Below are 25611 nucleotides of genomic sequence, written 5' to 3' on the forward strand. Positions count from 1 at the left end.
TTCCCTCACCCAGACTCTTCCTCCAGCTCTTCCGGTGGCACCCCAAGGTGTTCCCAGGCCAGCCGAGAGACATAGTCCCTCCAGCGTGTCCTGGGTCTGCCCCGAGGCCTCCTACCGGAGGGACATGCCCGGAACACCTCCCTAGGGAGGCGTCCGGGGGGCATCCGAAATAGATGCCCGAGCCATCTCAGCTGGCTCCTCTCCATGTGGAGGAGCAGCGGCTCTACTCCGAGCTCCTCCTGGTGACTGAGCTCCTCCCCCTATCTCTAAGGGTGACTGAGCTCCTCCCCCTATCTCTAAGGGTGGCTGAGATCCTCACCCTATCTCTAAGGGTGGCTGAGATCCTCACCCTATCTCTAAGGGTGACTGAGATCCTCCCCCTATCTCTAAGGGTGACTGAGCTCCTCACCCTATCTCTAAAGGTGACTGAGCTCCTCCCCCTATCTCTAAGGGTGACTGAGATCCTCACCCTATCTCTAAGGGTGACTGAGCTCCTCACCCTATCTCTAAGGGTGACTGAGCTCCTCACCCTATCTCTAAAGGTGACTGAGCTCCTCCCCCTATCTCTAAGGGTGACTGAGATCCTCACCCTATCTCTAAGGGTGACTGAGCTCCTCACCCTATCTCTAAGGGTGACTGAGCTCCTCACCCTATCTCTAAAGGTGACTGAGCTCCTCCCCCTATCTCTAAGGGTGACTGAGATCCTCACCCTATCTCTAAAGGTGACTGAGCTCCTCCCCCTATCTCTAAGGGTGACTGAGATCCTCACCCTATCTCTAAGGGTGACTGAGCTCCTCACCCTATCTCTAAGAGTGACTGAGCTCCTCACCCTATCTCTAAGGGTGACTGAGATCCTCACCCTATCTCTAAGGGTGACTGAGCTCCTCCCCCTATCTCTAAGGGTGACTGAGCTCCTCACCCTATCTCTAAGGGTGACTGAGCTCCTCCCCCTATCTCTAAGGGTGACTGAGCTCCCCCCCCCTATCTCTAAGGGTGACTGAGCTCCTCACCCTATCTCTAAGGGTACGCCCAGCCACCCTACGGAGGAAGCTCATTTCAGCTGCTTGTACCCGGGATCTCGTTCTTTCGGCCATGACCCATAGTTCATGACCATAGGAGACCATAGGAGACCATGCAGACTAGTCGTCCACAGGACGCACACGTTTGTTATCACGCTCCACTCAGGCTCACGTCCGTGCGCGTTCCATAACGTAACGTAACAATTCCGAAAATAGCTAAATTTCTGCTGCCCGGCATTCTCCAACTTTCCAAGTATGTTACCTTTCACTTCAGGAGTTTTGAGCTATGTAGCTATCTTTACTTTTTAAATTATTTTAATTTATTAAATTGTGACGAACTGACTAAAACATCTTACATGTCAGGAGAGATACCTGGCTGGCACCTCAAACAAAAGCCTTTCCACACGTGCCCCCACCAAACCGTTACAATATGTACTACATCATTTTGAGCCGTCTTCATAGTCAGATGTGGGCGGAATATTTTATTGAAGAACATGGGGAAGGAATAAGATGATGTTGACTCATGTGGACAGGACCTCAATTAAAAAGGCTGCAGTATCGGTTAAACACAAGAAAGTCATTTTGAAACAAAGCCACTGTGCATCCTGACCACCCGGCTCCAGTGTTAGGAGAGTTTACTTTCAACATGAACTCGTTCAAAGTTCAGTTCACAAATTTTAAAATGAAGTATTTCAGTTCATAATTCAGTTCCGAAAATGAACAAGTTAATAGCTCTTGTTTTTTTCAATATGTTGCTGCGAGCTATGGCCCTCACAATACTGGCATTTCCCTATTGTTACCACCTGTTCAAGCCACACTAGTAGCCAGCTGCATCTTCCCACCCCTAGAGTATATTCTCAAAAACATGAGAAAAAAAACTTGCTGCTTGAATGGTCTTTTTTAACGAGGAATTATAAAAAAAAAAAAAAGGACAGTAGTCCTTAAGGTGCAAAGGAAAATATAGCAGGCGGGTTCTACAAACAAATTACTGTCAGCGACAAGGCTGAGGATCACCCTTGAATGGTGGGTGGGTCACATGTTCTGTGCAGTCCTGTCGGTTCCACACCTGTAGCCAGTCTGCAGTCATTACCATGTCAGCTATATATGTCCTGTCTGTGTGTTGGTCTGTTAGTCATTGATGTCTGGTCTGTTCTGATCACTGTCTTGAGTCTAGGCGGGCCACGCACCCCAGGTTGAGGAGCAACCTGCATCTCAAGTCGGTCTGTGCTGTCTATTGTAAATCTATTGGTTAAATGCAGCCTGCCTAAGAGTCCTGCAATTGGGTCCTGTCTGATACCCGTGACAGAATAGACCAACCCTTATGGCTCTAGCAGACTCTGATCAGCAGCTTCTAGGAGCAGTTGGGAGGCAGGGAAGCCACCTCACTCAACATGATGAGCAGTTGGCTGGATTAACGGCGGGTCTCCAAGATCTTTCACACGACACACTTCAGTGAAGACTCAGTTGAACCAACTCACCGGTCAGCTCCAGCAGCTCATTACTTGTCTCTCAGTTCCGGCTCTCCCATCGGTGCCGCCGGCTGCTACTGCTGTAGCAATGCAGTCGTCACAGCTGTTAAGCCCAGCGCGTTTCTCGGGAGACTCCGGAGACTCGCGACCCTTCCTGGTCCAGTGTGGTCTCCACTTCGAGATGCAGCCAGGCGCATTTCCAACATAGAGGTTGATGGTAGCGTACATTATCTCCCACCTGTTTGGCAGAGCGGAAGGTTGGGCCAACGCTGGATGGAACTGCCAATCCCGGCTGTGTGACACTGTGGACATGTTTGCAGACGTACCGTTACAAATCTTTGATCGACGCCCCGGCTGACTATGTGATTGAGTTCCGCACTCTCTCCGCAGACTGTGCCTGGAACTATGTGTCACTGCGGGGCACTTTCCTCTACGAGCTGGCCAGCTTGGTCCGCGATCAGCTTTTCTCGTTGGATGTCCCGGATGACTTGGATTCCCTCATTGCCCTGGCTGTCAAGATGGATAATCGTCTGACGGTCCGTGAACATCTCAGGCAGACGGATTCACTGAGAAGAGGAGCCACGAACACATGAGAGGATCCCACCCCTCTCCACCCCGCCAGCAGCAGGAGCGAGCACTGATCACTGCACAGCTTCCTGAAGAACTGATGCAGCTTGGCCACACTAGCATCTCCACGCAGGAGCGACATCGGCGCCTGACCAACGACCTGTGTTTGTACTGCGGTCAGCACTGGCACAGAGCTGCATCATCTCCTTGAAATGAACAAGCTCACCTGGGTTAAGGAGGGCTCCGGTGAGTCTTAAGAATTCCTCCGCTGCGCCTTTAAGAAGACTCACGCCGGCTAAACTGAGGTATGACAGCACCACATTAGACACTGATGTTTTCATTGATTCAGGTGCAGATGAGAACTATATGGACCTTAATTGGCCTGAGCAACACAATATTCCCACAGAAATGTTATCATTGCCTTTAAAGGCTTTTGCTTTGGATGGACGTGAGATTTTCTCCATTGATAAAAAGACATTTTCAGTTCAATTTTTATTTGGCCCCTCCCATGTTGAGGAGATTTCATTTCATATAGATCTGAGTCCATCCTACCCAGTTTATTTGGGCCTTCCTTGGTTGTGTGTGCACAAGCCCCATATTGACTGGGAGTCGGGAGTGATTTTGAGTTGGGGAAGGAAATGTTCTGAGCATTGTCGGTCAGTGTCTTTAGTTAATGTTGCAGCTGTTGAGGTTCCAGAATATCCTGACCGAGTTCCCAGCTGCTACCATGATCTCAAAGAGATTTCAATAAAGGGAAGGCTCCATCACTGCCACCTCATCGTCCTTATGACTGTGCCATTGATTTATTGCTGGGTACCACTTCCCCCAAGGGTCGCATTTACTCACTCTCACAACCCGAGAATCAAGCCATGAAGGATTATACTGAGTCTGCCTTAAAGGCAAAAATCCTCCCCTGCAGGGGCAGGATCTTTTTTCGTTGAAAAGAAGGACAAGACACTTCCACCATGCATTGATTACAGGGGCCTAAATGAAATTACAGTTAAGAACCGCTACCCACTACCTCTCATGACGTCGGCCTTTGAACGCCTGCAGGGAGCCAAGGTGTTTACTAAACTGGACTTGCGTAATGCTTATCACTTGGTCCGGATTAGGTAGGGGGAGGAGTGGAAAACTGTGTTTAATACTCGTTCAGGCCAGTATGAATATTTGGTGATGCCCTTTGTGTTATGGAATGCTCTTGCAGTTTTCCAAAACCTGGTCAATGATGTTGTAAGAGATGCATTAAATAAGTTTTTGTTTGTGTACCTCGACGATATTTAGATTTTTTCTTCTGACCTAGCCAGTCACGTCGATCATGTTCGGTTTGTTTTAGAGTGCCTCCGGAGTAACCATTTGTTTGTAAAAGCCGAGAAATGTGTGTTTCATGCTCCCTCAATTTCTTTTCTTGGACGCGTCATCTCAGAACGGAAAGTTGAGATGGACAAAGAAAAGGTCAGGGCTGTAACTGCATGGTTGACCCCAGGTACCCGCAAACACCTATTGCAATTTTTGGAGTTTGCTAACTTTTATCGTAGGTTTATTATGGGATTTAGCTCCATTGCGGTGCCACTACATGCCTTAACTTCCCCCAAGGTCCCATTTTCTTGGAATCCCTCAGCTGATCAGGCGTTTTCTGAACTTGGGGCCAAGTTCACCTATTGCGGATCCAGGAAGGCAGTTTGTGGTGGAGGTAGATGCTTCAGATGTTGGTGTAGGGGCGGTGCTCTCTCAGTGAAGTATTGGAGATGGGAGGCTGAACCCGTGTGCTTTTTTTTCCAGGCGGCTGAACCCTACTGAGCAGAATTATGACATTGGCAATCGAGAGCTCCTGGCCATTAAGTCTGCATTGGAGGAGTGCAGGCACTATCTGGAGGGTGCAGAGCACCCGTTTGTGATATGGACTGACTATAGGAACCTCGAGTACATCAGGTCAGCTAAAAGATTAAGCTCTCGGCAGGCCCTGTGGGCTCTGTTTTTTACCAGGTTTGACTTTGTGGTGTCATATCTCCCTGGTTCAAAGAACGCCTGATGCCCGTTTCTGTGTCCTTGAACCAGATCCTGCTCCTCGTTCCCCCACGCCAATCTTACCTGCGACCTGTGTGGTGGGGGCGGTGACTTGGGAGATTGAGGAGCACGTTCAACATGCTCTGGAGGGGGTGGCAGTGCCGCCAGGTTGTCTTCCCTATTGCCTGTTTGTGTGTTCCCCAGTACGGTCTAGGGTTATTTGATGGGCCCATACTAACTGTTTGTCTTGTCACCCAGGAATTCAGCGCACCCTGTTCATAGTGAGGCAGCACTTTTGGAGGCCATGAAAGAACAGGGAGGTCCGTGAATATGTCAGGGCTTGCCCTGTTTGTGCATGTAACAAGACTCCTCGTTCTTGCCCCTCTGGTCTTTTGCAGCCACTCCCAGTACCCACTCGGCCATGGGCAGACCTGTCCATTGACTTTGTCTTTGGCCTCCCTGACACATAGGGTTTTACCACTATCCTCACTGTCGTGGACCGTTTCTCTAAAATGGCCCACTTTGTGCCATTAGTGAAACTCCCAGCAGCCAAGGAGCTGAAGGAGCTGAGGATCACCCTTTAAGTGGGTCACATGTTCTGCCGGTTCCACACCTGTAGCCAGTCTGCCGTCATTACCATGTTAGTTATATTCGTCTTGTCTGTGTTTGACTATTGTTGGTCTGTTAGTCATTGATGTCTGGTCCATCCTGATCACTGTCTGGAGTCTCGGTCGGCCGCGCACCCCAGTTTGAGGAGCAACCTGCATCTCACGTCGGTCTGTGCTGTCTATTGTAAATAAAGACTTGGTTAAATGCAGCCTGCCTCAGAGTCCTGCAATTTGGTCCTGTCTGACACCCATGACAATTACAACTTAAAATAATATAGCCCTCAAGGAGACCATTGTGAACTGCAGTATACTGTTGACAGCAATGTCCAGAAGAAGTGTCAACATAATTCTTGTATGAACACAATCTGAGGTAGGAATATGGGGGTATTATTGTAGCAAAATGATTTGTCTATGCGTATTAAAAGTTGTCTGTCTGTACCTCAATCTGTCTGTCTGAAGTTAGATGTGAATTGAGAGCCGACTGTTTGTACCTCAATCTGCTTGTCTGCACCTTGAGTTATCTGTCTGTACTTCAATAGCCCTGTTTCCACTGCACAAAAAGTGCCGGCCTAGACCGGTCTAAACCGCTCCTGTTCACGTGTCACGACAGGAATGCGGTCTAAACCGCTCCAGACCGCTCCAAAGGCGACCGCTTTTCCGCTCCCCTTCCGTTGGGGTGCCGGGGAGCATGGAACGGGTCTGAGGTTGAGGAGCTGTCTGCTGATTGGTCAGTGATTTACTACACGCCCTCAATATGTTAATGTGTCAGCTGGATGAAGCCTCTGCTGTCAGTGTGGTCAGCTTTGCACTGGTTGTTTTTATTTTTATTTTATTTTCTTTGCTGCTCAACTTTAGTGTTTGTGGTGAAAGAGCGACTTGAGGCAGGGGGAGACCGGGGCTCGGGACTTTGTATCGTGTTGGAGTTTTCTGTTTGCAGCATAGCGCTCGCCGTGGCGTGGATGCGCATCCGGGACACCGGAGTCTGGAGATTTTGGCTCCTGCGCTGATGGCGCTCCGACAGCTCCGCTTCCCAGAGGCGGTCAGCGTTCTGTTCGGTCAGTGGCGCTTTATCGCGGGGACGGACCGCGGAAGCGATGAAAGGGAGCTCGGAAATCGGCGCCTCCGTGTTCCGACGCTGAGCTGCCGGACCGCGATCAGCGCCGGAGTGGAGTGCCTCCTGCGTTTGAGCAGAAAGCTCAAACTCACGTGTCTGTGCCTCAGCCAACCGGGGGGAACGCTCCGGCCACTTGCCCCGCACCCGAGCGCTCGAGTGCGGGGCAAGTCGCTCCAAGTTGTCGGCAAGTGGCCGGAGCGTTCGCTCTCTCACAACAAACACGGAAGTTGCGGCTGCAGCTCTGCCAAAAAAAAACAAGTGGAGGATGTAAAGGACTCACAAGATCTAGATCTGACGACTTTCTTTTCTGTTGTAATGTCACATTTCTGCGGAGCTCATAAGCCCCGCCCACTTTTTAAGCTCCTCTTTGCAGTGGAAACGCGACCCAAAATTTCGGTCGGGGTTTCTATTCTGTACCGCTCCGTACCGCTCCACTCCGTCCCGGCACTTGTGTGCGGTGGAAACGGGGCTAGTATGTCTGTCTGGAGTTGTCAATGTATAAAATAATTTGTCAGTATGAACCTGAATCTGAAAAGTCTACGCATTCGAATACACGTGCTGAAAATACAGACAACTCACAAGTTACGAGCTGTGTAGTTTCACTATTGGCTGATTTTTTACATGTGATTTTTGCTACACTTCTGCCAAGCTGTAAAGCCTGGGTGTTGCTCTCCTGAGCTCAGGCTCACAGGCTCCTGCATTCTGCCCTGCACCTCACTTGTTAACAACTGCCAGCCACCAAACAACAATGGAATTCCGACCGTATACTGTAAGTACATATCAATAATTTTACACTTTTTATTATTAGCGAGGTAATTGCTGAGCCTTCTATAAATATCATATTCCAGGTGTATCTAAACTTACATTTTTACATACACTAATTATAAAAAGAGCAAAATTAGTGATATGTACTCACAGTATGCATAATCCATGGTCAAAAAGGACGCTCCGTTGCAGCGGCCTTACCTCTGAAACTCAACTTGTCTAACTTTATGCTCCACTGGCCGGTGACGTCCCAGTTCGCCCAGCCGATGCTCCTGCTGCGGCTGCCCCGGCAGCTTCGCGCCTGGATTGCCCTCCTCCTGCGCCCACAACAGCTGCATCTTCATCAGTGCAACAGCACTGGAGCGGCTTCCAATTCCCCTAGACAGCAAGACCAGCGACCTTCTTCTCGTCAGAAGACCTCCGCTTCTCATCGTAGACTCATTAAGGAAGCCGTGATGAGACACCGCTCCACTCCCATCGCCGGCACCGCTTCACCACAGAACAAGTCTGCCTGGTCATCTCCTCATCTTCATCCACCACCTGTTCCTCGTCCTCTCTTCTCTCCAACCACATTAATAATAGGAGATTCCATCACCAGAAACATCCGCTTCTTCAACGCGGTCACACATTGATTTTCCTGGCGCAACGGTTCCTATAATCCTCGGTAAGATTCCAGAGCTTTTACGCACTTCCACTGTCCGTCCACCAAGTTATAGTTACTAATTATACGGCCCGTCGGCAATCCGAAGTGACGAAGAAGGACTTTAATGAGCTTTTTAAGTAACTGGAAAATCTGTCTTAATCTCCGGTCCCATTCCCACACTTGGCCGAGGCGCAGCTCGCTTCAGCAGAAGTTTAAGCCTGAACTTCTTACTTCCGCCTGCAGAAGCTACAATGTAGATTTCATTGAGAACTTCAACTTATTCTGGAACCGTCCCTCTTTCTTCCTTCCTGACGGACTTATCCTAGCATGCTCGGGAGGAAGATTTTAGCTGCTAATATCCTACATAAAGTACACTCGTCCTCTCGAGACTGACTGTTTACATCACATGAACACACCCGCAAGTGTCCTTCCTCCTGGACTCCTCAGGCTGCTGTTGGCAGCACCAGCACCCTCTACTGTTCTCCTCTGTCAATTACATCCTCACCATCTGTGTTCTCAAAACTAAACTCTCTTCGTGCTGTCTTCTCACCCTCTAACATCCTAATCTTTCATGTGGAGACTGTGTCTGTTCCACGACCATTTTACCAAAGACGAGATGAATCCCACACGAGAGGAGTTAAACATAGGAATCTGATAAAAGTCAAAACTGCTATCGGTAAACAAAATCCAACACCAATCAAATGTGTACTGTTAAATATGCGTTCACTATCATCTAAATCTTTACTTGTAAGTGATATAATAATGGATCACAATAATTTTTTCTTTTAAAAAAAAAAAAAAAAAAAGAAAGACATTTTTAAATACATTACAGTCATTCCAATGTGCTTTTATAAAGAAAATAGAAAAGCCCAACATATCCACATGAGCAAGCAGGTGTGTTTGCGACTGTGGAAAGAAAAACTCCACCAACAGGGAAAAACTTTGCAGAAACCAGACTGAGGTGGAGGAATTCTGAGGACCGGTTGGGGTGAAAGGATGGAGGAGAGGAGAGGAGAGGAGAGGAGAGGAGAGACAGAGAAAGACTTGGTGGGGAGATACATACAATACCCTTGTTAATAAATTTTTTTTCTTTTTCTTTTTAATAATACAGTAATCACAGTGATCTAAATATTTTCCAACTGCCATGAGATTAAACCAGCCTGAGCAACAACAGAGCAAAAATCAAAATAATCACAACAATTATAATAAAAGCAAAAACAAAAGGACACAAAACAAAGAAAGAAAAAAAAGAGAAAAACAGAATGAAACAAAAAACAAAACAAAAACAAAAACAAACAAACAGGATGAAAAAAAAGCCAACAACAACAAAAAGCAAACAACTTGATTTTGATAATTAACAGCACAATCTCGTCAATGAGGAGTGGAAGTGTGTGTGTGTGTGTGTGTGTGTGTGTGTGTGTGTGTGTGTGTGTGTGTGTGTGTGTGTGTGTGTGTGTGTGTGTGTGTGTGTGTGTGTGCATGTGGTTTATCCTCTGGGTGTGAATGGAACTGTTGTGGGGGGGCCTGCAGCATCACCCCGGGGCCCAAGGCCACCAGGGCCGGACGCCGCCACTCTGGCACCCAGCGACCCACCGGATCCAGGAAGGCCCCGACAAACCCCCCCGGAGAGCCACGCCCCAACCCGGAAGGCACCAGACGGAGCGCGCAGAGAGGACCCTCCCCAGGCCAGAGGGGCCCACAAGAGAAGGATAAAGGGCGCAGAGCCCCGGGCCCCGACCCGAGCCGCCAAGCCGGGACTGGTCAGTGCAGCGCTCCCAGGCCACGCGGGCAGGGAGCCCCCCCGGCCCCGACAGCAGAGCCCACCGAACCCCCGGGGGCCATCCCCCCAACCCCGGCGGGACAGAGAAGGCCCCAGCCGCCGAGCCCCAGACCAGCCCCCCCCCAGACCAGGAAGAGCGAAGGCCCAGCCCGGCCCGGCTGGAGGACAGCCTCCCTCCAACCCCCAGGATCACAAATTTGATTTATTTACCCTCACTGGTTAAAAAGAGATGAATATCTCAGCCTCAATGAAGCAACTCCTCCCACTCATGTTCGTCACCATATCCCTCGAGAAACTGGATGAGGAGGAGGAGTAGCATCTATCTATAACTCTAGTCTTCTTATCGATCCCAGACCAAAAACTAACCAGAAATCCTTTGAAAAACTCACTCTAATTCCTATGCATTCTGACTGGAAAACACAGCAGCCAGTTCTACTTGTCATAGTGGACCGTCCTCCTGGAACATACTCTTAATTTCTGTCTGAATTCACAGACTTTCTCTCTACTGTAGTGTTACAGTTAGGATTCCTTCAAAACATCCCCTCCCCGCATCTCTCTCGACCTCTCTCTGTACACCTATCGCTCTTTCGCTCTCTACCTCTCTCTATCTCTCTCTACCCAGACCAGGGTCTGTGTTTTTGCCAATTACCTGAATCAAGGTTGATATCTCCCCACCCAATCTATCTCTCTGTCTTCCCAATCCTCTCCTCTCCTCTATCCCCTCACCTCAACCGGTCAACAGAATGCCACCACCTCTGAGTCTGGTTTTTGCAAAAGTTTATTCCTGTTAGAGGGAGTTTTTCCTTTCCACAGTCGCAAATAAACCTGCTTGCTCATGTGTGTGAGGATCCACACCTCGCTTCAGCACTGGATCCTCCTCACTGACACTCCTGCAGGTAATTAACTAATTGATTGCTCCACCTCTTAAACCCTGCAATGAGGTGGGTCTGGTGCCAGAAGATTGTGTCTCTCGTATGAGTAACCTGCTCCTCTCATGCACTCCACGATTCCCTGCTTCAAGTGTCCTTGGCCTCCCCGCCTGGCTGTGCAGCGTTCCTCCCTGCTGCAGTCTCCTCGCCTGCGCACTCTGCATCCCAGAGTCTCCGTTCCCTCGTCTCCCAGGTCTAGCAATAGAAGTAAATGATTGCTAATTGTACCTGCTCTGCCTCCTGGTCTGCTTTTGGGTTCCAGAAACTCCACGCACCGGCTCTCAGCCGTAACAGAACCTTCTGGCCTGAAAATGAACCCAGCGGACCTCTACTCAGTGGGAGAAGCCCTCTCCTCCCAGGGGGGGGCTACTCGGTCAGCACAAATGTCTGCTGCAGGAGCTCGCTGTGTCCGTTCAAAACATTCATCAGCGGCTGGTCCAGCCGACTCCTATAGATGCTCCGATGTCAGACCCCAGCACCACCCCCTCCCCACGGACCCTGGATGACTCCTCTCCCAGCAAGAAGCTTTTCGTTCCCCCACCAGAACCATACGCCGGGGAACTGGGCTCCTGTGAACAGTTCCTGCTGAAGTGCTGCCTTGTCTTCGACCTCCAGCCCTTCAAATATCCCTCTGATCGGGCCAAGATCGCCAACACCACCAACCTCCTGCGAGGGAAGGTAGCTCGGTGGGTGACGGCACTCTGGAACCATGATTCACCGGCTATCCAGACCTGGGCCCGCTTTACCAAGCAGCTGGAGAAGGCGTTCGATCAACTGGTAAAGAAGGGGGAGGCGGCACGGTGGCTCCTCTCCTTCTCCCAGGGCACCAGGTCAGCAGCTGACTGTTCAATCGAGTTCCGGATCCTGGTAAAGGAGTGTGGGTGGCACGACGAGGCTTTCCAGGGAAACTATGCCCAGGGCCTCTCGGAGGGACTCAAGGACCAGCTGGCGACCCGGGACGAACCCTCCTCCCTCGATGACTTCATTGCACTCACCATCCGTCTTGACAATCAGCTGAGGGAGAGGCAGCGAGAGCGTACTGACCACTGATCCTTCCCCGCCGGACCCTTCTCCTCCCAGTCGACTCCCAGGTCATCGACTTTCCCTCCGGGTCCCAGAGTGTCCAACGAATCAGCAGATGTTGAGTCAGCCGATGAGCCAATGCAGCTGGGCCGGACCCGTCTGGACCCCTGAGAACGACGCCAGCACCTCCAGAACCAGCTATGTCTCTACTGTGGTGAAGCCGGACACCTTCGGGACTCCTGCCCGAGTCTACCCAAAAGGTGCGGCTGGTCGGTGTCCGGGAACCCTCCGACGAGCCATATCTCCAGTATCCCGAGTTCCCCTGCCCGGATGAAGGTACCTGCCAGCCTCCACTGGGATCAGCACTCTGCAACCCTTCCAGCTCTGGTGGACTCAGGAGCCGATGACAATTTCGTGGACGCAGGGGTGGCAGCCCAGCTCGGATTTCCACTGGAGTTAATACCTTCTCCTCAAAGTGTCCACGCCCTGGATGGTCAGCTGATTTCCCGGGTCACCCACTGCACTACAGCTCTCACCCTGGTCATCTCTGGGAACCACTGAGAGATTCTCCAGCTTCTGGTGATCCCTTCTCCAGTCACGCCCCTTGTCCTCAGTTGCAGCAGCACAACCCACACCTCAACTGGAGGAGCTCATCGATCATCGGGTGGAGCCTCCAGTGTCACTCCCAGTGACTCCGATCTGCCGAGTCCATCTCCGGTTCCCGTTCTCTGGCTCAGGCTCCTTCTGATCTGGCTGCGGTTCCCTCAGAGTATCATGAGCTGGCGCCAGTCTTCAGTAAAGACCTCGCTCGGACTCTCCCTCCTCACCGGCCCTATGACTGCTCCACCAACCTGCTTCCCGGGGCTCCGCTGCCGGCGGTACGCCTCTACAACATCTCACATCCCGAGAAGGAGGCGATGGAGACGTACATCCAGGAATCACTAGCTGCTGGCCTCATTCTCCCTTCCTCATCCCCAATGGCAGCTATGGATTCATCCCCAGGATTCTTCTTCATTAAAAAGAAAGACGCCACTCTCCGTCCCTGCATAGACTACAAGGGCTTGAATGATATGACAGTGAAGAGTGAAGTCGCCTCTTCCCCTCATTGATCCCTCCTTCGAACCCCTCTGCGAGGCCCGGTTATTTACCAAGCTGGACCTCCGGAACGCCTACCATCTCGTCCGGATCAGGAAAGGAGACGAATGGGAGACGGCATTCAACATCCCGCTGGGACACTTCGAGTACCGAGTGATGCTGTTGGGACTCACGAATGCACCAGCGGTCTTCCAGACCTTCATGAACGATGTCCTCCGGACAAGTTCGTCTTCGTGTACCTGGATGACATCCTAGTTTTCTCCCATTCACTGGAGGAGCACCGGGAGCATGTCCGCCTGGTCCTCCAACGCCTCCTGGAAATACGGCTGTATGTCAAGCCCGAGAAATGTGAGTTCCACACCACCTCCGTGCAGTACCTTGGCTTCATTATTGCCCAAGGGCCACTCCAACCGGACCCAGCCAAGGTTCAAGCCGTCGCAGAATGGCCCGTCCCCACCACCCGGAAGGAGCTGTTGAGATTCCTGGGGTTTGCCAACTTCTACTGTCGGTTTATCAGGAACTACAGTAGGGTGGCCTTTCCCCTAACTCAACTGACCTCCACCAAGGTTCCGTTCCGGTGGTCCGAGGAAGCAGCTGCAGCATTCGCCCGGCTGAAGACCCTCTTCACCAGTGCCCCGGTTCTACTCCATCCCAACCCCTCTCGACAGTTTGTGGTGGAAGTAGACCCCTCCAACACCGGGGTTGGAGCGGTGCTCTCCCAACGGCATCCTGACTCCCACAAGCTCCACCCCTGCGCCGACTTCTCCCGCAGGCTCTCTCATGCTGAGGGAAACTACGACGTGGGGAACTGCTGGCGGTGGTGTGGGCTCTACAAGAGTGGAGACACTGGTTGGAGGGTGTGACAGTCCCATTCATCATCTGGACGGACCATAAAAACCTGGAGTACCTTCGCTCGGCCGGCAGGCTCAACTCCCATCAGGCGCGCTGGTCCCTCTTCCTCAGTAGGTTCAATTACACACTGTCATTCGAGCCTGGATCCCGGAACATCAAACCCGATGCCCTGTCTCGGCTCCACTCCTCCCCTTCTTCCTCTGAGTCACCAGACCTCATTATCCCTCCGTCCTGCATCCTGGGTGCCGCCGCCTGGGACATGGAGGTGACTGTCCGGGAGGCTCAGGGGCAGACCGGATCCTGGCGCTGGTCCAATGTGGATCCATTTTTTTTTCTTTTCTCTGTTAAAAGCACCTAGGAATTAATGTGTTGTGTTCGGTGCTATATAAATAAAGTTGAATTGAAATTGAATTTTTTGCATGTACTTTTTTTTTAAATCCCTTTTTAGCCAAAAGATAAGATTTCTTTTGAAGATTTCTGTTGTGTATAAATATAACAAAATTTGAATGTTTATTCATGTCTCGTTTTGTGAAGGCTTAATGGAGCCACTACAGAGGATCTAAAAAGCCAAATGTGGCTCCAAAACCGTAGGTTGCAGACCCCTGTTCTTGGCCCTGCTTGTCCCAAACTGTGACCAGGGGATCATTACCAGAATTTCTGCAGATCTTGATGAAACATTCATTACATTCAGATTCTTTGGAGCAGGAAGTCATTGAAAACATGCAGGACTGTGGCTGTCCAGGACCAGTTAGCAATTTGCAAAATAGGTTGGCACTCCTGGGAGTGCACATCTCTGAAGACCTGTCCTGGAGCAACAACACAGCATCACTGGCCAAGAAAGACCCCCAGCGCCTGGACTGCCTCCGCAAGCTAAGGAGAGCAAGAGCCCCTCCCCCCATCATGCACACCTTCTACAGAGGCACCATGGAGAGCAAGAGCCCCTCCCCCATCATGCACACCTTCTACAGAGGCACCATGGAGAGCAAGAGCCCCTCCCCCATCATGCACACCTTCTACAGAGGCACCATGGAGAGCAAGAGCCCCGCCCCCATCATGCACACCTTCTACAGAGGCACCATGGAGAGCAAGAGCCCCTCCCCCATCATGCACACCTTCTACAGAGGCACCATGGAGAGCCAGAGCCCCTCCCCCATCATGCACACCTTCTACAGAGGCACCATGGAGAGCAAGAGCCCCTCCCCCATCATGCACACCTTCTACAGAGGCACCATGGAGAGCCAGAGCCCCTCCCCCATCATGCACACCTTCTACAGAGGCACCATGGAGAGCCAGAGCCCCTCCCCCATCATGCACACCTTCTACAGAGGCACCATGGAGAGCCAGAGCCCCTCCCCCATCATGCACACCTTCTACAGAGGCACCATGGAGAGCAAGAGCCCCTCCCCCATCATGCACACCTTCTACAGAGGCACCATGGAGAGCAAGAGCCCCTCCCCCATCATGCACACCTTCTACAGAGGCACCATGGAGAGCCAGAGCCCCTCCCCCATCATGCACACCTTCTACAGAGGCACCATGGAGAGCCTCCTCTCCAGCTGCATCACCGTGTGGTACGGCGCCTGCACCGTATCCTGCCGTAAGACTCTGCAGCGCATTGTGAGGGCAGCCGAGAGGATCATTGGTGTCTCTCTCCCCCCCCTGCGGGACATATACAACACCCGCCTCACCCACAGAGCCATCAGGATGGCAGGTGACCCCCCCCCCACCCCCCCACAGCCTCTTCAGCCTGCTGCCGTCGGGGAGGAGACTTCAGAGTCTCCGAGCCAAAACCAGCAGCTCAAAGAGTTTCTGCCACCAGGCAGTCAGGAGACTCACCTCCCTCCCTGCTCTGCCCCCCCTCCCCCCTCTGCCTCTGCCCCCTGCCACAGCCACCCTTACACCCCCCTCCCCTCCGCCATCTGACATTATGCCCCCTCCCCACACTCAAAAATGAACATTCTATCCTCAAAAGAGACATTGTGTACATGCCACTTTACTGTTTATAGGGTGTATAGATTTTTAAATCTTTGTATTGTTTTTCTTAATATATTATGACATGCCTTTGCACTGTGGGTCTGAGAGGACTGACATTTCATCTGTGCTGTATGTCATGCATATCAGCACACTTGACAATAAAGCTGACTTTTGACTTTGACTTTTTTTTTTTTGAATGGACAGCATTGGCTACCAGAGTGCTTATCCATGGCTGCGTGTTTTGCCGGCGCGAAGATTTTCAATCAGCATGTCGATCCAAACAGCTGACGGAAACGCAGACGCACAAAGAAACGGTTTGTGGCCGATGATTAAAATTGCACCGCAGCTGCTCTAATAACTTAACTGTAGATCATCTGTAACCTGATGAGCGTGAGATAAATGGATCTTAACCAACGAGCTGCAGCAGTTCACACACCTGGAATGGTTTTAAACGGTTGTTGTTGGGCTGAGGGACCATATGTTCAAAGATAGAAAGCAAAATTTGAGATGAAGTTTGAAAACACTAAATAATTGTTGGGGTGCAGCAAATGAAATCTTTTAATGAAAGTAACAGTAGCATGTCTGATGGTTAGGATGAAGTCAGGCACAATGATACACACATTTTCTTTTGTCAGATGTCAATCAAGTTGCGTGTTCCACATTAATCCAGTTGCAGAAATTCCTCCCACTACTTTGTGTGAACTGAAACACAAATCTGATTTTCCAAAGCACAAAAAAAATCTACATTTTTTTATCCAGCAACATTTTGAAAACAATGTGTTTACACGTAAAAGGCAGAAAGGCTGAAAATGGTGTCGTTAGCAACAGAATATGGACTCGAAAGTCGTGACATTCTGGAGGCTGCCATTGTTGTTACTGTCCATTGACTGAGATTGTCACAGTCTTTACTTTAAAAAAATAAAATCTGATAAAATAATTGTTTTTTTATCAACAATGTTTTTGATAATTTCATAATACAGACACCACAAAGTGAACACATAGAGAACATAACAAAACAAACAATAAAAAGGTAAAAAAATTAAATAAACTAAAAATAAATAAACCCATCAATAATATGAACAATACTATAAAATGTCAATATTCCATAGCTTAACAGATTAAAGATTCATATTTTGAATAAAAATGATAAATGATGAAATAATAACATTTCACTGTTTTAACAAATATACAGTTGTTGGGCCCGGAATCCATGCTCTCCTTCAAGCAGTTTACAACAGTTTATAACAGTTTACTCCCATTAATTATTTACATTTTTCATAAATTACTTTCAGTGATTTATTACTTTCAGTAATCTATTACTTACAGTAATATTAACGCTAATAACCAACCATGAATCCCAACACAGTAGACGTGTCCACAGAATCTTTTGGAAAGGTCTTTGGCTTCCTTTGAACGCAGTCATTTAAAAAACCGTCATAAAAAAAATAAAATAATGAATTAATTAATTTTGATGCATCTGCTCCTGATCCCTGAGCTCACCACATGTGGTGTCTTTACATCAATGACATCAAACTCTCCCCGATGCTGACGTTACTAGCGTGCAGCGTAATCTCCTGTATACGTTTGATGGCCATAGATGACATGTTGGCAGTTGGCAATGGCCCAGAAAAGAAATGATGAATTGACCGTGGGACCTTTTGGGAGAGACATGCTGTTCTGGTGTGTCCTCGAGCTATAGCAGGATTACGATCTGCCCGCTGCGAATGACACCGCACAAACAGAGATGCTTCGACACGCTCACAGGTGGAGGGCGTTCATTTGTCAAACAAAGCCACTTAAGCCAACCTTGTTCACTTTCCAGACAGCGTCTGAGGTTCAGACCGTAGACGCTGTCTGGGGTTTACGTTGAATGCCATACTTCTGTGAAACAGTTTCATAACATAAGCTGAAGCTCCAGGTTTTGTCACCCAGTAAAATCCACTCAGCTCATGCCGCATGCCAACTTCCTGCACATGCTCAAAGTCACACAGGTTTTTATTATGCTCACTGGAATAAGTGAATCTATTATTTGCATGTGTCACTCGTTTGTCTGTGTGTGTGTGTGTGTGTGTGTGTGCGTGTGCGTGTGCGTGTGCGTGTGTGTGTGTGTTGAGGAATTCATACCAACTTCGGGGATACGGCAACGATTTCAAGTGAAAATGTGAAACTTGTGGAAACGCTCGGAGCTCTGCCTCCTTGTAGACAGTGGAAACGCTGCTACTGGTCATGCACACCAAGTTTGTAGTAAATAGCTCTGCACATGCTCAGTCGCTGGACAATCAGAATGGTGTTTTCCTCTGTGGTGTCATGACTCCCAGTCCATGTTCTCCTTGGAATTGGTACTTTTACTTTGACAGCCACCAAAATAACAATCCATCTTGGTTGTTTGTCCACTACAATATTCATGTTCTACCATTGGCAATATGAATGTAATGTAGAGAGTGGATTTGTCACAGATCAATGGCAAACCAAAAGCAGACTCACAAGGTTCAAAGGTTCAAGCATTATTGAATAAAGTTCCAACCAAGGCAAAGTTATCCTCAGGAGAGTCCAAGAGAGTCATTTCCTGTGCCAATGAACATTGGGCAGAGGTTATGTATTTGCAGTAGCGTGCGATGGTGTTTTACTCAGGGTCAGCAGTCCCCCCACCCCGCCCCATTTAGCCGCCGTACATTATGTCCTACACTAAATACACAATCCGAATCCGATGTAAGGTCACTCCTATGCATCAGTACTTAATCCTCACCAACATAACAGCTGATCAACAACCACAACACATAAAGACACCACTGTGCAGCTTCGCCATCAGTTCATTTTCCAGTGTTTCAAACAGGTTTTCACGGGGGGGGTTTGCGAATCTCGCACACTGCTGTCATGCATGCGCGCTTGTCTGTCTGTGTGCACGATTGGATGGGAAACACCACTTTACAATCAAAAAACAGCACCAAATGCCAACAGCAGCACCAATCTAATCCAGAGAAAGTAAAAAAAACAACAAAAAAACTAACACTCACCATCACTTGTAGCTTAAATCCATCCTGCTGTTAAATGCTGCACAAAGCCGTTGTTGGTCTGAGTTCGCTCATCCATTTCTGGATTCGGTCTTCTAATACTCACAATTGAAAAAGGTCCCCGAAGCAGGTCCTCTATCGCAGTGTTTTTCAACCTTTTTTGAGCCAAGACACACTTTTTTTCTTTGGAAAAATCTGGAGGCACACCACCACCCGAAAATGTTAAAATGTTAAACTCTGTAGCCTCTATTAACAATATATAGTCATTCTCATCAATGCTTTATCAACGGGAATCAAATAAATCCAGAAAAAAATATTTCCCAATTTCTTTTTTTTAATTTTTACTCAGTGTGAAACCTGGACCTGATGGATGAAGAGCTGGTATCCTGGTTAGCGTTCTTCCTTTTCAAAAACTTCTCCATCACTGTCACTGACACAGTACTTTGATACAAGATGGTAGCAGGAGGTGGTGATTAACCACACTGACTCTGTTAAGTTTCGATTTCAATGGCAAAGTTCTGTGCTGCCCTCTATTGGTGAAGAGTATTTATGCATGATTACTCTTCAACACACTGCTCTCACAGCTGACAGCGGCTGTAAGAGCAAATGTTTTTTCAGAAAAAAATGTGAAATTGGATAATTTCCCACGGAACACCTGACTAGATCTCACGGAACACCAGTGTGCCGCGGCACAGTGGTTGAAAAACACTGCTCTATCGTATCATCTGATCTTGCTGTTAAATTATCCGCCATCACTCCAGAGTAGAAGATAATACCAGTGCGTCATCACCACCTGCCCATGGGCCAATCAGTCAAGCTCATTTCAATGAGGACAGCAAGGCTCGAAACTCTGCTGGCCCTAATGCGTTCTGTCATTAACACATCAAACTCTGATTGGTTGATGATACTGTCACTCAACATTTTAACCCAATAGCAGCGTCCAGCTTCCATCAGAGGTTAGCAATGAAGTTACTGCTAGCTCAGCAGAGGAAAGGAGCTGTGATGCATTTAGAGGACATAGGAGATTTGGGCTCCACAAAATATAACCAGTCGTCTTCTGGATAAAGTTGCTAAAGTCACTAATTGATTCCAGACACAGATTTCAGAATCACTTTTTAATTATAAAAAAAAAAAAAGATAAATCATTTTTGACAGGGCTCGCTGCCCCTGACTGCACACCACTGTGTATTTGGCTGCATGTATTTATTGGCTTGTATGTAAAACTACTCACCTGAATTGCACGAAATCTTCAGGGATGATTTGTCATCATCCAAGAACCAGATGATTAGATTTTGAGACGTTAACGTATGGAAGTAAAACTGTGCCATCAGATTCTGAATTCGAATTTCTAACTGAATTTTTTTACCATTGAAATCAGACTTTGAATTTTAAAAGCTGTCGAATTTCAAGTACGTATCTTTTTTTGCTTCTGACTTTTTTCAATATCAAAAAAATATTCAGTATGTAAAAATTCAATGTGTCTAACAAGTCAGCTGCAAAAAAATTCAGCTGTAAAAACAAATTCAGCTGCAAAAACAAATTCAGCTGCAAAACAAATTCAGCTGCAAAAAAAATTCAGCTGCAAAACAGCCAGAATATCTGTGCCATGAGGACGATGCAATCGATACCTGTCTCATTCACCCAACATCCAATCAAGGGAAGCTTTGTTGGTCACGTGACCAGTGCAACACTGGACCAATCAAGCCATGGCGGCCAGCGGTAGTGACGGCGCTTTGGTGAGTATTTGCCATTTATGTCTGTAAATTCTGCAAGAGACATTATTACCCCACACATTGCAAATCACCAGAACAACATACAACATAATTTTTAATGATGTGTGAAAATGTTTTCAAAAAAATTACATTTACTGTATGCAATGTTTTACATGCAGAAAATAGTTAAAGACAATCCTGTTAGATTTTTTTTAACATCCATTGTGTGAGGATCCACACCTCCTCCAGCACCGGATCCTCCTCACTGACACTCCTGCAGCTAATCAACTAATTGATTGCTCCACCTCTTAAGCCCTGCAGTGAGGAGGTCCGGTGCCAGAAGATTGTGTCTCTGTTCAGAGTCACCAGCTTCTCTCATGAGATCCACGACTCCCTGCTTCAAGCGTCCTCGGCCTCCCCGCCTCGCTGTGCAGCACTCCCTGCTGCAGTCTCCTCGCCTGCACACTCTGCTTCCCAGAGTCTCCGTTCCCTCATCTCCCAGGTGTTGCAATAGAAATAAATTATTACTAATTGCACCTGCTCTGCCTCCTGGTCTGCTTTTGGATTCAGAACACTGCATACCGGCTCTCAGCCGTAACACATTGAATACTCTAATCTGCACAGTGCTTGTTATAGCAAAAACACATTTTAACCTCCCCCTGCAATAGTGCTTCTAGCACCACCATCAAAGACCTGATTATGTTTGTTAAAATTTGTTTTTGCCATAACGAGCACTGCGCAGATTAGAGTATTCAATGGACGTTAAAAAAAAAATCTAACAGGAGACAATTTAACTTTTTTTGCATGTAAAACATTGCATACAGTAAATGTAATTTCTTTGAAAACATTTTCACACATCATTAAAAGTTCGCCACATATGTTGTTTCATAATTTCTGGTGATTTGCAATGTGTGGTTTAATGTCTCTTGCAGAATTTACAGACATAAATGGCAAATACTCACCTAAGTGCCGTCACTACCGCTGGCCACCATGGCTTGATTGAAAACCCGTGGTGCGCTCCTGCCCAGTGTTGCACTGGTCACGTGACCAACAAAGCTTCCCTTGATTGGATGTTGGGTGAATGAGACAGGTATCCATTGCATCGTCCTGATGGCACAGAGATTCTGGCTGTTTTGCAGCTGAATTTTTTTACAGTTGAATTTTTTTGCAGCTGAATTTTTACACACATTGAATTTTTGCACACTGAAGATTTTTAGATGTTGAAAAAAAAACAGAAGCAAAAAAGATACGTACTTGAAATTCGACAGCTTTTAAAATTCAAAGTCTGATTTCGATGGTAAAAAAAATTCTGAGTTAGAAATTCGAATTCAGAATCTGATGGCACAGTTTTACTTCCATATTAATAGTAAAAAGCTGTGAAAAAACTGTCCCATCCCATGGATGAGGCACCTAATGGTGGAGGTCAAAGGAGACTCCATAGCGTCTGCTGCTATGGACGAGGCTTATGCCAAAACTATTCACCTGAATTTCATGAAATTTCCATTGTCTTTATCTAAGGATGGTCCAATTTTACTATTGAGAGCAGTTGGGTCAAAGGTCAAGTTCTCGTTTAGAAAAAGGTCAAAAACGTATATTTGTCGTAACACCGTCATTTTCAATCCGATTGAAGTCAAACCAATGCCAATATGTTTAATATTAATTCCCTATTCTCTGCTGTACCATATGATGCAGTGATGTCATTATCCTGGTTTGTGGTTGGGGGTCAAAGGTCAAGGGGGGGGCGTCACTCAGAAATAGTAAAATGTGTCAAACAGTGATAACCTGAAGCAATACAAGCAACCAGGACAAATGATGGAAGGAGTGGCGTGGTGGATCAAATAACCTTGTAATCCATTGGCTTCCATGATGACAAATGTGGCATTGGTGAAGATATGGGTTCCACCGAGTGTTTGTTCTAGTTGAAAATATGATTAAGTCCATAGTACGAGAGAACGCGATGAACATGTGGAAATACACAATAGTACAATGACGATCTGGCAACGCAACACAAAGGTAAAGGGGTTTAGGAACAGTGGGCGGGCGAAGCACATTAAACTGAATCAGACACAGAAAAGAGCCTGACAGTATTGTCCTCTGTGTGCATGCAAGTCTGGTTTCATTACAAAAACAACCACTCGCACCCGCCTTTCTAGCCATTCTGCTATTTCTGTGTAAATGGGAATTTTTTTCCAAAAGGTGTTTCCAAACTCAAAATTTAAGCTTTCACTTGAAACTTTCTTGTGTAATTGAGACCTTCACTCGAACTTAAGTGATTGTTCCAACTTCTTCATGTGTACGTAATCTGAAATGTCCGCTTGTGCTTCCGCTGTGCTTTGTTGGAAGAGTCTAATCAATATTTTACCACCTTTTCCCTTCATTTCACATTGAATCCTCACTGAAGGACCGTCGACTTTAAACCCTAATCCACCTGTTCCCTTAAAGCTAAGTCCTCCTATCAGGGCAGAGCTGAATTCAGATGAGGTGAGCGTGAAGCAGAAGAATAAAAAGCAGGTTAAAGAGAAATGGAAGACAATGAAGTCAAGACAATGAAGATATGGAAGCAGCTGTGCTATGTGAAGAAGAGTAGAGAAAGAGGGTAGTGAGAGAGTGAGGAGAAGTGATGGGAGAGGAGGGTGGGTTAATCTGCTCCGTCTCATTTCTTCTGTTGAAGAGTTTGGAAAAGAATCAGCTCAGCCCGTTACTGTGACGAGCTGACTCCCCTCAACTTATATTTTAAGGTTTATTTTGTGATATTACCTATTTTATGTCAAGTTTCACTTAATTGTTTAAATTAATTCTCCTTGAGAGATTTCTTTCTTCCTCCACTAACATATCGAACGTCATTGTATCTCATTCCGGCCTTGTTTACACAAGGTTTTCAAGTGAAAACAAACAACTTATACTGCATTTAAGGTGTCCGCATAAACCACTCGGTGCTCGGAGCCACTGAAAACGCGACTTTCTTAAAAAACGGCTCCCATGTGCCAGTTTTCAAAATACCTCAGACGCTGCTACTGTGCACCGAAGTCATAGCAACTACTTCTTCTGCACATGCTCAATAGATGGACATTTAGGACAATGGCAGTGTTACTCTTCTGCTCCATCAAATCACTACACGTCAATCGTACGTGAGCAAATACATGAAAAGTGCAATATTTCCAAAAGATATAACCATCTTGCAGCTATGTATTTGTTTGCATTTCTTTATAGATTACATTAAAAAAACTAAAAGAAAAAAAAGCACCAACCTGAAAAACATTTTTACAAAGTAACCAAATTTGTATTTCTGCCCAGTGAAAACACACACACACACACACACACACACACACACACACACACACACAGCTTCTAGTTATCAGTTCTTTCCTCTGTCGTTTTCTGCTCCATATTCCGATGGCCAGTGTTTGTCTTGATTCTCTCCCTCCATGGCGCCTTTATCATTCAGTCTCAGACTCGCTGCCTCTTGTTTTTCCGAGCTGTATTGGGGCTGTCAGTGTTTAACCATTCGTCTCTCTGTCTGCAGTCTCACCTACAGCGGCATGTGTCTGGCATCGGATGCCCAGTTCAGCGACTTCCTGGACGGGATGGGACCGGCGCAGTTTGTTGGAAGGCAGACGCTGGCAACTACATCCATGGGTAAGAGAGGACCGGGATTTAAAGTGTTTCCTCTCGTGAGCCACAGATGATCTTAGGCCGCTCTGCTCTGACACATGGCACCATGAGAGGAAGTACTTCCTCCTCTTCCCAAGATGGGCGTGTGTGGGCGGAGCCAGTCCAGCTCACACAGACACAGCAGATTCTGAATGCAGCTCCTATGATCCAATATTCAAATGGAGGAAAATCAAGGAAAAACATTAAACTTTGAATACAACGTTTCTGGACCAACGAGACCATGTGGAAGAGTGGAAAAGCTTTATAATATGACTGCTTCAGACAGTAACTTGAAATGGTAAACAAAGTGAAAACACATCTTTTTTGTATTTTCGTTTGAGAAAAGTTACACGGCAACATTTTGAAAATGATCTGTTTCCACAGCAACAGCGGAAACACTGAAAACAATGCAGTTCTCACTTTGGGCCACTAGTTGGCACTGTTGGACACTGTCAGGTCCAAACCCCTGAAATAGGTAAGAAATAGAGAAGACACAAATTTCAAAGAAAACAGTCAAGGCACTTGCAGCAAGGGAAGACACCGAGTTCACCTCTCAGAGCTCGCTCAGAAGTCTTCAACAGATGCTCTCGGCCTGCCTTCCTTATTGACAGCTCAGTGGACGGTTACACAAGTTGTAAACACACTGGTTCAAACTGGTTCCTGTGGTCTATCTTACAGGATCGTAAAAACACAGTGACTTCAAAGTAGGGAGAAACAGAAACAATTGTCAGATAAAGATCTTCACATGAGAATGCACAGAATTTGCACAAGCATGAAATGATGATAATAAAGTATTTTCCCTACATTTCCTTCCTGTTTATCATTGGTAAATGCCAAAGTTTCATTTTCACACATTGCAACTTCATGAAGATTTTCTGTAACATGATCATTTTTATAGCACCTTCACAACTTACGCTCAGAAGGAAATTGTTCCGATATACTGATGTACTTGGAATGGGCCTTCCCATCGAAGACTGGACCATGTCTTCTGTTTGATGATTTTGATGATAACCCAGTCTCCCAATTTCCCCGGATCTTCACGTTCCTGTTGGGAAACTGGAAAATCTGGCATTTCGTTAGTTTGTTTCACTTCCTTAGATTTTAACATCTTTCTCATATAATGAGCAAGTGTCATTTCAGTTTCATCTTGTGATTTCATAATCTGCAGTTGTGGTATGTGATACGGTCTGCCGTGGATGATTTTAAATGGTGTTAATCCTGTTTCAGAGTTAGGCGCTATTCTCATGTATAGTTGCACTAAATCTAGACATTTGGTTCATGGTCTTCCCATTTCTTCCACACACTTTTTTAGCCTGCTTTTGACTGTCCCGTTTGTTCTTTCTACTAATCCTGCACTTTGTGGATGATGAGCACAGTGTTTTTTTTTGTTTTATT

The 25611-nt window shown here is 47.3% G+C and overlaps 1 protein-coding gene across 1 annotated transcript in view; it reads left to right on the forward strand.

Moving 5' to 3' along the window:
- rims4 (regulating synaptic membrane exocytosis 4) overlaps window positions 1-25611 on the forward strand; it is a gene marked incomplete at its 3' end in the record, with an annotated part of 107440 nt that overhangs the window by 55914 nt on the left and 25915 nt on the right. The window contains exon 3 of the mRNA XM_080494513.1: window positions 24089-24201. Coding sequence (XP_080350639.1) covers window positions 24089-24201 — 113 coding nt within the window. The remainder of the gene's footprint in view (window positions 1-24088; window positions 24202-25611) is intronic.

Source organism: Blennius ocellaris (genome assembly GCF_963422515.1).
Source record: "Blennius ocellaris genome assembly, chromosome: 4".
Lineage (NCBI taxonomy): Eukaryota > Metazoa > Chordata > Actinopteri > Blenniiformes > Blenniidae > Blennius > Blennius ocellaris.